This window comes from Wasmannia auropunctata, unplaced genomic scaffold (assembly GCF_000956235.1).
Source record: "Wasmannia auropunctata unplaced genomic scaffold, wasmannia.A_1.0 LD336097.1, whole genome shotgun sequence".
NCBI classification, from domain to species: domain Eukaryota; kingdom Metazoa; phylum Arthropoda; class Insecta; order Hymenoptera; family Formicidae; genus Wasmannia; species Wasmannia auropunctata.
Genome location: NW_012026793.1, coordinates 788,024 through 807,302, shown reverse-complemented (window position 1 = coordinate 807,302; position 19,279 = coordinate 788,024). Strand labels below are relative to the sequence as shown.

General features: G+C 32.5%; 1 protein-coding gene across 1 annotated transcript in view; it reads left to right on the top strand.

Moving 5' to 3' along the window:
• LOC105462591 (adenylate cyclase type 5-like) overlaps window positions 1-19,279 on the top strand; it is a 173,543-nt gene that overhangs the window by 82,753 nt on the left and 71,511 nt on the right. The window contains exon 5 of the mRNA XM_011709296.1: window positions 18,418-18,631. Within this exon, the coding sequence (XP_011707598.1) occupies window positions 18,418-18,631 (214 nt within the window). The remainder of the gene's footprint in view (window positions 1-18,417; window positions 18,632-19,279) is intronic.

Genomic DNA, 19,279 nt, shown 5'->3' with positions numbered 1-19,279 from the left:
TTAATATTATTAGTATCACAATATACAAAATTTTTTATTAATTAATAAGAGATTATACAAAAATATTGGAAATATGTAGGATAACATATGTATAAATTTTACTAATTTATAAGTATAGTTGCTGATATATTGATAAACAAAAACAAAATGAAATATTAATGATAATTAATCCGTATTTATTTTTAATTATCAACTTGCGATTATAAAACTTCAATCTTATTTTATCTAACGCGAACAATATCGCAATCCAAAAAATCATTAATAAATTTATCTACTATGTTCCTTAATCGTTTAAGTATATTAATAAATTCTATAAAATTTTCTACAAAAGTATTTAATACATATAATAAGAAAATAAGAAAAATATTTAATTAAGCCAATGATCAGATTACAAAATAAACCGCGTTATAAAAAATTAGAATTAATCAAGTGAATAAATCGATTAGCAATATTCGTAATATTTACTTCTGAAAGAGACGTAAAATTAACGAATTGAACGAACTTACAGTGAAGTTCGATTGTAATTATGCTGTCTCGTCCGGATGGATACATATGTAGTAGTGTTCCACTGCACTATTCTCAATGTTTAAAGCTACTCAGATTTGAAAAAAGAAATAAAGGTTAATAAAATAACTCTTTATTTCAATTCTTGTAAGCAATATTACAGACTACATAGGTTTTAATTAATAAACTGTTTATATCATAAGGCTATCGCATATTAAAAATCGTGGATTGGAAAGATGATTCCTTCACTATTGGTCGGTTGTAAAAACGTTGCGAAGACGTCCGAGGACCTACTCCAACCTGCGGTGCGACGAATTTCCTCTATACTAATACCCTTGCTAGCTGCAAGGGAAGTCGATGCATGCCGAGTTGAGTGAGCTGAAAAGATAGAAATATCAATTCCCGCTGCTCCCAACTCGGTTTTAACCCATCAGCCCAAAGTCTGTGAGGAAATTGCACTATGTGGTGAACGAAAATTAATAAACAATGCGTCCGAATCCCTATGTCGAAGGCCTTGAGTAAGCTGAAGATAATATTTAGTTAAAGAATAAATACAAAGTTCTGATTGTTCCGTGAACGGCTTTAACAAAAGCAAAGGTTGAGCTTTGCCGATCCCGGAAGTCTTAAGCCTAGCCGGGATCTTGATAATCATAGAATCCGAGAAAATAATATTGGAAAGTTGTATAGCCGCCAAGGTTTGCATCCTCTGAGCCGTTGTGAGCGCAAGGAGAGTCCCTAACTTTTGAGAAATAAACTCAAGCGAAAAATCTTCGTGTGGGTACATGGAAGCTAGATGAGCGATAACCGGGAATGGATCCCAAATAAAATCGTAACGTGGATATTGGGGTTTCAATGCCGCCACCCCCTTAAAAAATCTTTTTATTAATGGGTGAGAACCAATCTCGCCATGAGAAAGCAAAGAAATCGCCGCGCGATATGTATTTAAAGTGGAGTAAGAGCCAATATCTGATAGAAAAGAGGATAAAAATTCGAGAACCGCTGTAACTGGAGAAGAAAAACAGCTAATCTGATTGTCCTTGCAAAAGTACCACCATAATCTAAGTGGTTTAGCATATTGAGCAATCGTAGATTCCGTAAGGGATGCTAGGGTCGCATTCAACGCCGAAGCTGGTGTTCCCTTAATTAAGAAGGCTTGGCTGATAACCTCGCGGCTACCAGGGAAATCCTGTTCCATGCCGGATGGACGTCCCTAAAAGGAGATGATAACATATTAATATCGGGTTCAAAACGAATCGGTCGGCTATTAATAAGATGATTGAAAAGAGGGAACCATGGCTGAGCCGGCCACCAAGGGACGACCACCATTCCCTCTATCGTTGATGATTTTTCGCAAAACTCTCAATATCAAAATAAACGGCGAAAAGCGTAAAAGTAGAACTTGCTCCAGTCTAGAGAAAACGCGTCCACTGCATGTGCCAGAGGATCCGGAAGCCAGGAGACAAAGTTAGAACACCTCGCATTGATCGAGGTGGCAAAAAGATCAATCTCAAAATGACCAAAGTAAGCTTCAATTCTATTAAAATAACTTTGCTCCAAAGTCCATTCCGTTTCCTCTGAAATAACACGAGATTCTGTATCTGCCTCTATATTTAGGGCAGAGGGAATGTATGAGGCGTAGATGAACAAATCTCGTTCTGAGCACCAATTCCAAATTTCTCGGGCAAGACCCGATAGAGTTGGAAATTTAATTGACTCCATGCGGTTAATATAAGACAAGGCCGTGGAATTATCGACTCTTAATAAGACGTTGCATCCCCGCAACTGAGAGGCGAAACATCTCAGGGCATGAAAGGTCGCCAAGAGTTCCAAATAATTGATGTGGTTTCGTTTGTCCTCAGATGACCAAAACCCATGAGTCCGCGCTTTTCCACAGACAGCGCCCCATCCCGTCAGAGAAGCGTCTGAAAAAATTTCGGTTTCAAAGCGACCTGATCTTATAATGTTCCGTTGCGAGGGATTTGAGAAAACAGCTCTCCACCACAAAAGATCTTCTCTAATCAAAACCGGGAGAGTCATTCGAGCTTTAAAATTTCCGTTTGCTGCTAAAAGAGCTAAAAATTTTTTCTTTCCAAAATCTTTGTGTGTAATATGCCATATTGCACCGCTGGGCAAACCGAAATTAGAGAGCCGATAAGGCTTGCTAGAAGCTGGATCTTACAAGATTTCTTGTTTAACATAGTGAGAATCTTTTGAAGGAGCTTATTCCTTTTGTCCGGTGGAATTGAAATCGAGAAATTTTCAGTATTAAAGATAAAACCCCAAAAACGAGCGCATCTCGCCGGAGAGAGCACACTTTTGCGCGAATTAACTTTTAATCCTAGAGAGGATAGAATGCTTAAAGTTACGGAAACATTCTCTAGACATTGGTCATACGAGGATCCGATGAGGAGAAAATCATCCAAGTTTGCAACTAAGAAGAAACCTTTCTCCCTAAGAGAATATAAAACTGGTTTCAATATCTTAGTAAAAATATAAGGCGCCGATGCAAGTCCGAATGGTAGGGCTCTAAACTGAAAAAGTTGACCCCGGAATCGAAAACGCAGAAATTTTCTGTCCTCCTGATAGATTGGCAGAAGAAGATATGCGTCCTCTAGGTCAATAGAGGCCAGGAAATCACCTGGAGAGAGGAGCTGAATGAGCGTTTTCCAATTCTCCATTTTAAAATGTGGAGCGATAATAAACTTGTTGAATCGTTTGAGATTTAAAATAAATCTCCAACCTCCAGATGATTTCTCTATTATAAAAAACAAGGATAAGAATTGCCCCTCACAATCTGTCACAGGCTCAATTGCTCCCCTATTTCTAAGTCTGGTAATCTCTTTACAACAAATATCTTCCTCCATCGCTGACAATACTACGGGAGGCTCAATATTTTGCCGAGGTGGGCCATCTCGAAAGGGGAGCCTATATCCGGTAATAGCCTCTAAAACTGTAGGATCCGTAAGTAATTTCCGATAGTAATTTCCTTCCACTTAGAGAGGAAAAAAGATAATCTGCCGGCGATGTTTACCTCGGCATTTAGCGTTTCCTCGAGCTGGATTTGGAGCGGTGGTATGGCCGGCGACTGTCGTTTGACGCCCCTGCTCTCCTCGTGGTCGTCGGTCTTGCATTCGGTGCAGGAGCGCGGAAGTTTCTCGCCTTAACGGGAACTACGTGCCTCGGCTGTAAAATCGGTTGTTGAACTCTTTTTGAGATCGTCAAGGGAGTCTTGACAATGTCCCTGGAGGATTTTTCCATGGATGTTGCCTTCTTTACCTCCTCTCCAAAGGAAGATCCAAAAGAAAGTTATTCGCTGGGATAGTATCGATAGTATTCTTCGCAATAAGGTTAAGCGCTGGCTTAATTTGCGCTCTCCTGGATAGCGAGAATCGATAAAAAAGATCTGCCAAAATCTTAGCTCCCTCATTGACTTTTGCCACCACTAAACAAGCTTCTGGGCTTAGTGACGTTTGTATGTCGGGCCTGAGAAAATTTGAAATCGCCTCTCCTAGGGCGCAGAGAGCGATGCCTACCTGGTCCTGATCCTTGGCGTTAAAATTGTCTCTCTTGACGATTGAGTTATTTTTTTAGACCCGATCTGCATTCCGGATTTAATAACGGAGTCTTAAGAAAGGCTGTCGACTCCGGAGGAGAGTATTTCTTCAACAAGTAGCTCCGTTGTTCTGCCTCTAGGCCGTTGCGGGAAAGATCATGCCATTTGGCCGTGACTAATTCGTTCCAAGGTTGCACCTCTATTCCGTCTAGCTCGGAACCAAAGAGTTCCTTAGATAGAGCATCCGCAATACCCTCATCTAGCGCAGAAGCCGTGAGTGGATCTGCTAGCGTGACCGTTTTAGTCGGTGTGGGGGAAGAGGGAATCTCGCCCTCGCTATCTATCAACTCTGCAAAAAATGAGGGGTTATCCCGATTTGGAAAAGGCTGTGATGATATGCAGCCTGCATTATATAAATGCGGCCCAGTATAACCGTACACACCTGTAGGGGGCGGATCTTTTGGCCCTTCCTGTCCCGCAGGCGCTGCCAAAGACCCCCCGTGCTCGCCGTTCGGGGCGAGATTTTCTCGGTTAGAGATATCCTCTATATTCATGATTTCTGACCCCGACTCATGATCGACTCGACGAAAACTACCAGGGGATATCGGCATCGATGAACAACGAGAGTGAGAGTTACTAACCCCTCTACGCGACAGAGTGTCAAATAAGCGGTCTACTTTTGCTTCAAGAGCCGCAAGTCGATCCCTAGACGACGACCTCTTCCTCTTCTTTGATTTATGTGCTGATTTTCCCATCACGATGGCTTATCACAATTAAAATTAGTAATATTGCTATACGCGACCGTTGAGAAGTCGTACAACAGGAAAACAAAGAAGATTCGGGTCCGCGCAGGCGCGGTAGAGAGCGTGAGATGGCGAAGCTTTTACAAGCTTTCAAGAACCTGTTGAGAATAGTGCAGTGAAACACTACTACATATGTATCCATCCAAACGAGACGTGGCATAATTTAAAATTATAATGCTAACACGAATTCTTTACAATCATGATTGTTTCGTGAAAGAATAAATACAACTCTATATTTTACGCTTTTCACGGAAGAACGTCTACACTTGATATATGACTGTTTATATGAATTAAACAGTCCATTATAATAATATGCGTGTGCAAATACCTTTTAAGGCTTTATTTTGTAAAGTTTTTTGAATATTAAAAGATAGCAAGAAATAATCACGTTTTCGCATTCAGGAATAAAAAACTGGTTCAACAATTTACCGTATCAAGGTCTTTTCGCCGAATAGTACGCTAGTTATTATCCAACAAAGAAGAACACTTTTCATAATAGAGAGCAAAAAATCATCAATTAAAAATTAAAAATCTTTTAATAATCGATTTTCTTGCGAAATGGTAGTTACGAAGGAATATATTTATAAGTAATAAATTAGTAAGTTAAAAATTAAAGTTAAAATACATGCGTTATTGTAACTCTTATTATATATATATGTATAGATACAAACGTTCTCTTGGATAGGTACCACTTGTTAAAGATAAACTCAATACAAGCGGGATTTTAAAGAATTTTATACCAAAAAAATATAAAATTCAATAATTTTCAATATTTCTGTATTTTAAAGAAATTTTAATTATTGTTATCCTAATATGAAAGTACTCATTTGGCTTATTTCGAACTTTTTGTTTCCAAATATTTTTAATCAAATTTTGTAATCACGATAAGATTGTCAAAAAAATATAAGCCATTTTAGTAAAATTATCAAAAATTAGTAAAATTTATTAAATATAATCTCATAATATATGCATTTTAAATATAGAAAAATATAGTGCTATTACAAAATTAATTATAATATCCTGAGATGGCAGGATGTTCAATTCCTAAGAACGATTTCTTAAAACAGACGTAAGTTACAGAATTGAATATAGATACACGTTCATAACTATTTTTTTTATTAAAGTAATGAAAAAAGAAACAAACTTGTATAAAATTTTAATTTATTTACTTGGTAATATAGATTTAAACAATTTATAATAATCATCATATTTATATTTTTGCTATAATACTTTTATTATCATTAAAATAACACTGATACTTAATATTATCACAAAGGGCAAACATTTAGTAAAAAAAAGAAGAAAATTATCTCCAAAAATATATTATTAACTTAATTTTGCAACTCGACTTTAAAATAGTAATCGTCATTGACTCATTGCCAAAATTATTACCTCCAGGAACTGCCAAGAAAATCTAGGACTTCGGCCCTAAGTCTCTATGATAATGATCATTTCGACTTCCCATCGATACGAATCGCAGATGCCCATCTGACGCGAGGAACAGCGATGTAGCCCTATCGATAAGACAGCAATCACACCCAAGAATTACGAAAAGAAAACGTGGCATTTGCAATTGCCATTAATAAATCTTGAAATATTCTTTAATGATTATTTCAAAATGCAATTTAAGAATATTTCTAAATATAACTTAAAAATATTCGTTAAAAAATGTTTAACGCATCATGGAAGCAACTAATTTTTAAGAGAGTCACCTGGTTTAGGACTGAAAAAAGATAATTTTTGTGAATTTTTTGACAAAGAAAAGTAAATATACAATTTTTTAATTAAAAAAATTCAAGACAATGACGTCATAATTAATCAGTGAAACACTGGAGTTACGAAATGGTGGGAAAAATAGATTGATAATTTCTGTTTTACAAAAAAAACCAATTTTTGGTTTTTTTGTAAAACAAAAAACCAAAAAATTTTTAAATTTTTATATAATCGTATAGTTGAAGAATTAAAAACATTTGTAAAAATATTAATTTAACTAATTTTTATTGCATAAAAAAAATAAAAATCCTTTTTTCAAAATTGTTATTTTTTCTTTAAAATCCTAAAAGTTTTCAATTTTACACTTTTTTGTTATTTCTTTTAGTTCATCGAATGTACAATTATATAAAACTTAAAATTATTTTTGGTTCTTTTGTTTCAGACAGAAATTAGACTGCGTTTTTCCATCATTGTAACTTCGTTATTTCAATAACTAATTAATTATGATGTCATTATTAAAAATTTTTTTAATTAAAAAATTCATTATAAATATGTATAGTATAAATATGTAATATAGCATTTCTGAAGTTTTGGAATTATCGACTATTTTTCTTTGTTAAAAAATTCGGGAAAATCATTTTCTCAGCATCCTAAACCCATCCAATCCCTTTAAATTTGACAAAGATATAATTATTTCGCGAATTATTATGCCCACGATGAATATAAATGTCAAATTGTTATTATTGCAATAATTAATATATTAAAAATTAATCACTCAAACATGTTTGCAATTCCGTAATATTAAAAATGTAAACGTTAAATTTTACAAGCAAGAAGTTAATATTTGATCATTGACTCAAAGCTCGAATCTTTGCTAACTTATTTAATAAATTTATATATTAAACGCTAAGAGAAAAAAATTAATGAGAGAAATAATTGTGAATATCAAGTTAAGTGAATATTAAAAATTAAAAGTTGCTCGAAATTATTAACGACTCTTTGATATTTAAAATAAAATTCTTAAAAACTTCGAAACATAAAAATATAAAAATAAAATATTTATCAAATGCGTTTATTTAATAAACTTTCTGTTATTATATTTTTATCGATTTCGCATAATTTACATCATCAACGCGATAATTTGGCTTACTAAGACTAGATAAATGTTGTTCAGATATCAAATAGATATTTTTTGATTTATGTACCTATATGTATATATATATATATATATACAGGGAGTCTCGTACTCAATGGTACAGCGCTTGTGGGCAGGTAATGTGGACCAAACTGAACAAAAAAGCTCTCTACCATTTTACGATCTTCGCAATAGTTATCGAGATAATAATCATTTTAAAAAAAGAAAAAATTTACATAATGGCCAAATTTTTGCTTCACTATGATTCTATTAATCATTTTAATAACTTTAAGTCTGTTTTACAAAGCTTAAAGTTATTTGGAAAGACAATGGCATTAAACTTTTGCTGCATATAATTTTGAATAATTTAAACGATTTATTAAAAAATATTTTTGTGGTTTGGAATAAAATATTTTTGTCTCTATGTTTAATCAAATACTTGGCAATTTGTATGATCTCATGTTTGTTTTTGAACAACTTTTATTTGTTAAAATAATATTTTTGGTTTAGATAAGATGTACCTAATGTACGATACATTTGTATATTTTTGGCGTAATTTTTTTTAATGATTAGTATCTCGATAACTATTGCGAAGATCGCAAAATGGTAGAAGACTTTTTTGTTCAGTTTGGTCCACATTACCTCCCCACAAGCGCTGTACCATTGAGTACGAGACATCCTGTATATATATATATATATAAATTCATTATTAATCATTGTACAAAAGTAAATATGGCGACATGTATCTGAACATATATAATATTACATAAATATTTACGACAAAATTAACTCGTAATTACAAAATGAACGTTTTACACATACAATTTGACAAAGAAACTTTAGTTCCACAAAAACTGTAGTTTAAATAAAATTTGAAATTAACTTGATTTATTTCCATATTTAATAATTGGAAAGTGGAGCTAAAATTGAATAAAATTTAGAATTAATTTTAAATTGTATTCAATTTTTTCAACTCTCCTTTTTGATTATCAAATATAAAATTATGATGTTTATATGTATTTATAGCTGCATATTTATTGATGTATTAATTTTTTAATAAGTTTATTAATTTATTAATTTATTTAGATATTTTAGGTTATTTTATATACATATATATATATATTTTTATATTTAGGTTAAAATCTATAAAAATAAAAATTAAAAAAAAAATATATATATATATATTTAGGTTATTATGTAAGTTAATTTAATTATATTCAATTTTTTAAATAAAATTTAATTTTACAATCGCAAAATTTTATTTAAGTGTAACTTGTAGCATTTTTACATTCAAAATATTCAATTATGTTAATCGCTATCTATCTATATTCTTACTGCAAGAATGTGTAGTAAAACTGTAAATATAATACGCAAGTATTTAACCAATTAATTCTTATGAATCCTATTACATGTTGATAAATCCAGCGAAATAACCTAATTGCAATTATACAAAATAAAAATGTAATAATTAAAAAAATCGAAAAACTTGCAATTTAATATGAAAATTAATTCATTTTCAAACATAATATTATTTACTACAGCATACTTTATTATCACAGCATACCTCTAGTATTTACTATTGCACCTATCTTACCGTATACCTTTTTATTTTGGTCCAGACCTTCTGGTATAGACCTTTATACCTTTCATAATGTGTAACTTCCGCGTAGACCTCGTATAGTTTCTTCTGGCTAAATTGACTCTATCTGCGTCGTTCCTGGCTAAATTCATCCTTCTGATTGCATATCAACCAGAGAATGAAAAGAAGACGAACTTCTTCATTACCGGCTCATTAATAGCCCCGGCAGACAATTATAACATTACGTCGATTGTTATGATCATTAATAGAAAAAGAGCGCGTTAATCGTAAAAAAAAGAAAAACGATCGCGTTTGTTAAACGTTACTTAAATTTAACTTAATTCTACGTTTGATTTCTTAGAAACATGCATAATTTCTTTGATCAAGAATTAAATATATCATGCGATAAAAAGTAAGAAAGAATATATCAAAGAATGAAAAGAATGTTAACCGCGTTCTAATCGAAATCGTTACAATATCTCGATTGCGAATATTTAATTTTGAAGAAACAGTATGAAGCAACAAAAGCTTAAATATTAATCAAGAAATCAATTGATCAATCAATAATCTAGGATGAATCGATTTATCAATAATCTGATTAGGCAAACAATTTCTTATACAATTCAAGTCGCAAACTGAATCGCGAACATATTTCATATCATTTCATTTCATCTCAAATATCAAGTGAAATATTCAGAATGAGTGACATGAGAGCCAAAGGGAAACAATAATTTCTAAGTAATATAGTCACGTAATAATATCATATTAATATATATTAACTTTATCAAGTTTTCGCTCGTACATAATATTTATCCTTATAAATTTTCAAATATATATATTTATATCTCGTTATACATATATTATATTGCAAAATATGTTTTATACGATACATCAGAAACATATCATCTCAGATTACATTATGCATTTTAATCCGATATGAAAACTCAAGTTTAAAATAATTCTACATATAAATTTATTCTGTTCCTCGACAAAATATTCACTGTAACGTCATTTTATTTTGTTCTATTAATACAAAGCTACAAGACGGATTAACTATAAAAGATTAAAATAAAATTGGTGCGTTATACGTATACACTATAAATAAATACAACTAACAATCATTAGTGTGATTTATATACAGTACGATGATATATAATATCATAATTAATGTCAAATACGCAATGTAAACATAAACATATCATTTCCATTTGTGTGATACGTGTATATTAAATTTATTTATACACATTGTTCTTTTGCATCAATTTACATAATCTTTAATCCTGGAAGAAAATGAGATAAATGAGATAAATGAGAAAATGAGATATGAAATAATTGTTCTTTTTATTATTTTTTATTTCCTTAATTACAAACAAATTACCTCTATCTGCTGCCTATCTACAGAAAGTTCTTTTTCATTTTCTTCTTATATTGCTTATAAAAATAATAAGTATATTTAAACGTTCCTCAAATTTATATCTGATATGTCTTCATCTAATGTGGTCACAAAAAATGTAATTCAAAAGTCAAAAAGTAAAATCTTATATTTGTTATCCCAAAATAAATTATATTCTAATTTTTTTTTATATCTATTTCTCTATATTATTATTTAAAAAATTCAAATATGTAATTAATTTAACAAATTAATTGATATTATTATAGAAATATCATAACTAATCTTAATCTATTAATTTAATAAATTAATTGATATTAAAGCAGAAAGAACATAGCCCGTATTCAGAGCGCACTTTTATTATACATATAATCAATAAGTGTGCACTTTCATCCCTAAAATTCTATAGTAATTACATAAGCTATAATATACTGAGAAAATTAATTTGTTGAAAAACGCAAAATTTTAATCTTACCAAAATATTTAGTCCGATACGATCAACTAAACGTTACTACGATGACACAAAATAATTACTATTATAAACAATACTATTATAAACAAAATACTATTTTTTAACTAAACTATTTCGTTTGAACAAAAATTTATCGTATTTAACTCAACCGTTTTTTATTAAAAATACACACCATTTATTATCCCCATCAGCATCGTTTAGTCAGTTTAACACTTGGAATTTGAACAAATATATTATTTGGATAACTAAATAGCAAACATAAATATTGCTCATATTTTGAACAAAATAATTTAATTGAGTTGGTTTAATTAATTCTTGATTTAAAAATTTTGACGGTTGACATGAATGAACTATACTTTTCTTTGTGCAATTAAAGAATTGTTGAATCAATCATTAAATCAAACATCTATACAAATTTAGTTAGTATAATCTAATTTTTCTCAGTGTAAACTATACAATAACTCTAGAAATTTCAAGTAACCGGTTAATATTTCACGGTTAATACTCGACAATTTATACTCGAACATTAGACGCACTAACAAATGATGTGTCGACATAACGAGATTTAGTGTGAGCTCGTGTGTCTACAAGAATATTCTCCCGTAAGCACAATAAATCGAGATATAATAGTGCTCCAGGATTAATTATTGAACCTAGTTTGATTTAGTCTATCCATGTTAGAGCAACAAATCTATGAGAAGTTGCATCAATTTATGTAATATACTAAGTGGGTGTAAATATATAAATATATATCTAATACAAGTTTCACAGATTCGATAAAAAGATTATCGAATTTTTAATCCCAATTATAAAAAAAATTCGTCACTCATCAACACAACGGAATTCGCTGCCACGAAGCTGCGATGATACTGTAACATACAAACACACAAGATTCGAATTAAAAACAGTGCTCAAAATAATCAAAAGATATTTTTTGCGCGCATCAAACTTTTAATTCGTCTTTCGAAATTAAATATTTTCTAATTATAATATGATAATATAATTATCTATTTTCCAAAAAAATTAACTCCTATCAAATTTTAGGTTTCTTTTGTTCTAATTATTAATCGAGATGAAACAATAAATGAGAAAGAATTAATTTTATGCAGATAGAAAATGATACTCTTCTCAAAATTGATCCGTTAATACTCAATATCTCCCCTAGACTCCCTCTTTCTCTCAGAATTGGGTTTCAGATTTTCTTCTCCTCCCCCACAGGATACTCGCGAAAAACACTCGTGGATAATATACTACAATCGCGCGCGGACTAATTAAATTAATAAAAAAAAATTACAAAGAAGAACTTATAACCGACTCAGCAATCAAAATAAAAAAGAATAAGAAATAGGACTAATGAGCCTGACCCGGTGTTCGTGTATATAATAATATACAATAATTATAATTCCAATAGATTTAATACATAGAATATAAAAACAAACCCAAACGTTTCGATCTTTTAAGGCGATGCTGGAAGGTAGAAATTACCGACACATTACAGTTTAGTAAATTTTTCTGAATTGGCTGAACGGAATTGAAAATCCTTTTACAGGGTTGAAATAGACATGAAATTGTGGTGTTAGACGGTCAAATTTGTAGTAAAATCGGAAAAAAATTAAAAAATTACATTTTTTTGGGTCATATAGCTGACATCTAACCATAACCTGACATAAACATTTCAGTGTAAAAGTTCTATAGCTCATATGTACAAAATGCTTACGTCTAACACCACAGATTACATGAACGAATAATACAAAGCCTTTTGAGCTACTATTGAAAGCGTAGAAAAAAAGATATCCACTGAACTGCAATTTGTGGTAATTCATACGCTTAGCTAAGCTAAAGACAGTAAAAATTGCGTCTAGCAGTAAGTGCCAGATTTTGCAACAGATGGCACTTTAATAAGTTAGATAAGGACATTGCACGTGTTTGAGTGAGACAAAAGAGATTGTAAGAAATTCATTTAGAGATACCACTAACACCGAAAAGTCTGTTTTATCGACCTCGTGCAAATTTTTCCGACCTTCCGGCATCACCTTAAATAGTAGTCATCCTCAGTGGAACAATTAATAACATTTGTTGACGCAATTGCAAATTATAAGTTGAAAACAAATTCGATTTTATCGATTATTAAGATAATAACGTTATAACAAAATGAGATTTCCTTCCTTAACGCAATATAACACTTAGGTATAGTCGATATACTCCAAATCCAAGTAAATCTGTAGTAACATTTTACACATTTATATTTTTTCACATTTTATCTATGTTTTACACAGTTAAATGCATAATTTTACACGGTTAGTTTTACAATAATATGTGTAAGCGTGTAAAAAATATGCATTTAACTGTGTAAAACACAGATAAAATGTGTAAAAATATAACACGCGTATAAATGCGTAAAATGTGACTACAGATTTACACACTTGGATTTGGAGTGTAGTACACATCCGCAAAGAACGCATAGCGGTCGAAAGTCCATATATCTTTCGATTTTTAGATTAATAAAAATCTTTTGCGCAACACTGCGGTATTTCACGTTTAATAAAACTCATGATAGGATTTCCAATTTGGCTAAAGAAATTAGCATCTCGCGCGAGTCAACGAATAATGCGGGACACATGTGTCCCACATGCATGTGCGGGTTAAACTCCCCCGAACAAGGATTAAGCCTCACACGGAAGAAGATGAAATTGATCATGCTGAATCCGTCACCGCGGGCCTCTAATCTGTGCATTAATCACTATGTAAAATTGACTCAAGTGCCCTAACTCACAATTCAAATGGGACACATGTAGTGCCATACCTCATGAGATTTGGCTTGACAGCCACTCGGCTAGCGACTGACGAGCGTTTCCTATTAGCATTTCATTTTTTTTAAAGGAGAGATAATTCACGTAGTGAATAGAGAGGTAACTATTGGCGATGTCTAGCATTTTGGACAATCCAGGAAATGGGATCCCACTCCTCGTCACGGATGAAACTGCGAGGCACTCTGAATCAGTCAGTCAGAATAAACGCAATTCGTACGCTTTGAGGACGTCGGTTGACGCAGATTGCACGAGAAACGGCAGAGCCAGAGAACGATCCCAAGATAATCGATTAAACTCTTACCGCTGATGAGGACCGAACCGTTTGCCGAGAGACAGAGCGTGTACTCAATCAGCCGACGGCAACTGTAGTTGCTAAATCGCACGACATAACACCATTGCGGGTGTAGGACACTACGCGGCCGGCATCAGCTCATGCCCGATGCACTTGGGGACACACGAGGACGTTGCCGATGACCGTGGCCACCCAACAACAGCGCTTTAATGAAATCCCATACTATCAAAACGTTAGAGATGTGAATTCATCCGGCACGAACTAGATTCCATCGAATAGAAATTATTACAAGTCTGATAGTCTATTAAGTCTGATAATCTGAACGGCACTCCTGAAACAAACGCGCGACGAATCGGTTTGTTTAATTTCAATATTGGCGATAAAAGTACGTTAGCTTCCCCATCGTTGAGTTTTTATTTGGAAAAAATGGAATTTGCTGAGTATTTAAAAATTTAGCTAAATTTTTAGATATTTCAGTAAAACGGTTCTTTTCATGTACATTCTCGGGATCCTGGACTCTTCCACTTCTCCAAAATCGTACCCGTGAGAGAGAAGATATTCGAAAATATCCGAAAAATTATAATATACAATTATAGCTCACATGCTCCGAAATAAATAATTTATTCATTAAATCTTTGATATTTTTTAATAAGTGAATTATTACCGCACACTTTCCACTTTATTTCGTTACAACTCATCTAATTATAAGATATTTTTTTCACCATACGAAGTATCTGTTTCATAATACATATATGATTGTCACCTTGATACGAATAATTCATGCGAGCAGATCCGACGTTTTTTGTGTGCAGGATTGTGTAGAGCAATATCCACACTCCAAAATCAAGTGGGTGTGAATTTCCACACCCGAAAAAATCTACGCCCACGTAAATTACATATCCACAAAGATTTAACGGAGGCTGTAATGACATTGATAAATTATTAAATGAATTTATAAGTAAAAATAATTATAGAGCGTTTTTGATTATAAAAAAAAATAATTAAATGTTAAAAGAAAAAAATTGTATATTTGAAAATTTTATCAACTACTGGTGGAATGGGAGGAGATTTTTCATCAGAAATTTCCACAGTATTCCACACCCAGACCCAAAACAAATCGCCGGGCCTGCATGCGAGCTAATAATCTGTAATAATCGTAAAATACAATGTACATTTTATATCTAAGTCTAGCAGTCGTCGCGATTGCGTTTTGAAAAGGAATACGAAGATATGTGGACTGTCGAGCACGGCTAGCTGCTCGCTCGAGCGTCGCGAGTTGAGTGATATCGCACGCTGACCGCGCATGAAGACAAAGCGCGTGGCGGCGCGCCACGCACCGACCGTCGCGCGCCGTCTGAAAACCCAAATGACCAAAGCTGTGCATCAAACGATCTTACTATAATGAAATGCTAACGGAACTTTAAACTCTCTGAATAATCTATTTGCTACCTATCCATATATTTTTCGATGAATATTACACTTTTTCTATCTATTTTATAACTAATTACAAATAATCTAATTGTAAGATAGACATTTTTTCATCGTACGAAATATTTGTTTTGTCATATACAGGGTGGACCATTTTAATCCATCCAGTCGAATATCTCGAAAATCAAATTCGGGAGAGAAAAATTTTTCAGACAAAAGTTGTAGAGTTTCAAGGGGGACATAAGATGATAACATTGGTTTGAACCTGAGTGGCGTCGTCAAGGTCAGGACAAGGTCACTTTGAATTTTTTAAATGGAACCCCCAATTTTTCATTACATGTTCTTATAGCACGCCTCGAGAACTTTCCAAAACACATAAATAAAATATTATTTTATAAAATAAATCTTAAGTTATAAAGCTTAAAAGTTGGAGTACTGTTGGCATTAGCATCATCCAAGGTGTCCAAACACTAGCTAAAATCTTTTGAATGTTGTTCAGGATCATGACATTGATAAAGGCCAACGACCTTGGCCATCTTTAGCTAGTGTTTGGACACGTTGGATGATGCTAACGCCGACAGTACTCCAACTTTCAAGCTCCATAACTCAAGATTTATTTCATAAAAAAATATTTTATTTATGTGTTTTGGAAAGTTCTCGAGGCGTGCTATAAGAACATGTAATGAAAAATTGGGGGTTCCATTAAAAAAATTCAAAGTGACCTTGTCCTGACCTTGACGACGCCACTCAGGGTCAAACCAATGTTATCATCTTATGTCCCCCTCAAAACCCTACAACTTTTGTCTGAAAAATGTTTCTCTCCCGCGCTTGATTTTCGAGATATTCGACTGGATGGATTAAAATGGTCCACCCTGTATATGATCGTCACCTCGATACGAATAGTTAACAATCGCGCGAGCTAGTAACCGATCTGTAACAATCGTAATGTACAATAATTTTGTATAGTCTAGTGTCTAGCACTCCTCGCGATTGCATTTTGAAAAGGAATGCGAAGATATGTGTATGTGGAGCGTCGCGTATTACTACCTGCTCGCTCGAGCGTGATCGCGAATCGAATGATAGTGCGCCGACCACACGTAAAGATAAAGCGCCGACCGTCGCACACTGCTCGAACACAATGACCAAGGCCGCACGTCAAATGGTCTCACTACGATGAAATCGATTAACGAATCTTTAAACTCTTTGAATAATATATTTGTTAAAAATACAATAAGTAAGTATAAGGCAGATGGGAATCGGCGTGGTTATTGGTACGCTATATTTAATTTACATAAAATTTACTTCATTCTAAAAAGAAAATAAAAAAAAAATTCCTTACAGATTCGAAGACGAACTCGAATCGAATCTACTGTGATTCGATATCAAATAAAATTAAATTAAATTAAATTAAAGTTAATAGAATTAAATAATGTTTATTAAAAGCTTTCTTACAAATGTAGGAAAAAAATAAATTCACATCATTAAGTGGTATTAAAATAAATCAATTTAAGTGGTATTAAAATAAATCCAGCAAACCTGATACTTATTAATTAACCTTTCCCTTTAAGAGCCTAGAAAGAAGTCGATATCTTTATTTTTCTGGAAAATATGAATTTTTAAATATTGGGGAAAAAAGGCTTCAACGCAGGTAACATGGCAATTTTAAGATAGGATTCTAAAAGTCAAACGTTTCGGCTATCTAATAACCACACCGATTCCAATCTGCCTTACTTATTTATTGTATTTTTAATTCGGGGAATCTTGTTAGAGATTTTTATTGTTTATAACATATTTATTCGAATTTATAACATATCTATTCGTACACGGAAAGAACAATTTTGCTGGATCCGGATCTGAAAATAATTTTTCTGGAAGATATGAATTTTTAAACATTGGAGAAAAGAGGCTTCAACGCAGGTAACACGGCAATTTTAAGATAGGATTCTAAAAGTCAATTCAGTAATCAAAATAATTTTGTGGGAAAGTCAAAATAATTGCTAGAATATCAAAACGTTTTATAGCGATACTTATCATTTTTAACAATCTAACAAAATTTTTTGATGATTCAACAAGAATTAATTTCCAGATCTGTATTCAGCAAAATTTTTAGACCTTTCAACAAAATCGTTCTTTTTGTGTATTTTTCGATGAGCAAACTATTACTGTTCTACCTTACTTTTTACTTCATTTCGTAACTCATCTAAAATAGATTTACATATCTTACATATCTGATTCGCATGTCATTATCGATACCGCTAGTTAACATTTCAAACACAAGATACATTCTAATTCTTAAAGAAATAATTATTGCTCATTAATAAAATAATACTCAAAATAATTTCGATGACATACGGAATGGCACGCGCCATTATTTTAGATAATTGAACAATATAAAACAGACTTTTTTATTAAAAACTCGATTAATTATTGCGAGTTTTTTTAAATAAAATAATATTGAAATTTAAAATCTATTAAAATGAAGGAAAAATCTATTTGAGATTAAACAAGGCGTATTTTATTAGTAAAAAAAAATATCTGTAATAAATTATTTCAATAAGTGATCTTTAAAATCTCTATCTTTATAGAAATATTTTATTTATACGCTTCTTCCGAATATCTTATTTTACGAGAGTTTAATATCCATTCACCTGTATGGCACACGAGGGATACAGCATTATCAGTTTACCGATGAATTCTGGGTTAACATCGTGTGTGACAAATCTGTGCTCATGTTTCAGGTTGAAATGCTGTACCAACGCTACTTCCTACGTATGAATCAAAGTAACATGACACATGTGCTCGGTCTACTGGTCGGTTTGGCGCTGGCACTGGGCCTACTACTTATCATGAAGTTAATGCTGACCGGCAACCAGCCGCTCTTCACGCTCCTACAGAGACCCGAAAATCTTTCCCTCGCGATCACCCTGGTCACCTGCATCGCTGTTTACGCCGGTAAGACTCACTCTCCTTCGAAATTAATTTTTCAACAGTTCAACGTTTTACGCAGTTGAAAAATTTGTGCTAAATTTAATGGGTCTGCCCACCCCTTAAAATGATACATAAGTGTTGAGTTTTTTTTTAAGATATCATTTTAAAACCTTAGGGGTGGGCAAACCCCTTAACACATCTCACATGTCTCAAACGGTCCACTCAAATTTTTGTGTTAATTTAACGCAAGATGAATATGTTAGCAAGCAGAGTTAGGTAAGTTAATTTTTTTTAAACTAAGTTAGTGTTAAAGTTAACAGTCTAAAAATTTAACTTAGTTACAATACAAGTTAGTCAATAATAAAATTAATTGAGTTAAAAGTTAAGTTAATAAAAAAAACTAATTAAAAAGTTAAATTTTTTCATTTTATAATTATAGGGTTTTTAAATAAAGTTTCTAAATAAAATGTATATTTATCATACTTATATTTTTGTCGAGCCACGGATCAATTTTGAAGGACTTCTTCCAATGTGATTTAATGCACAGAAGGTCCGCGAACGGTGATTCCTTCCCGCGGCCAAACTATATATTTATTATATTATTACAATTGCCTTGATGTGTGTTCTCCAATTTGAGTTTGACGACACTAACTTAGACATGTATTTTATTTT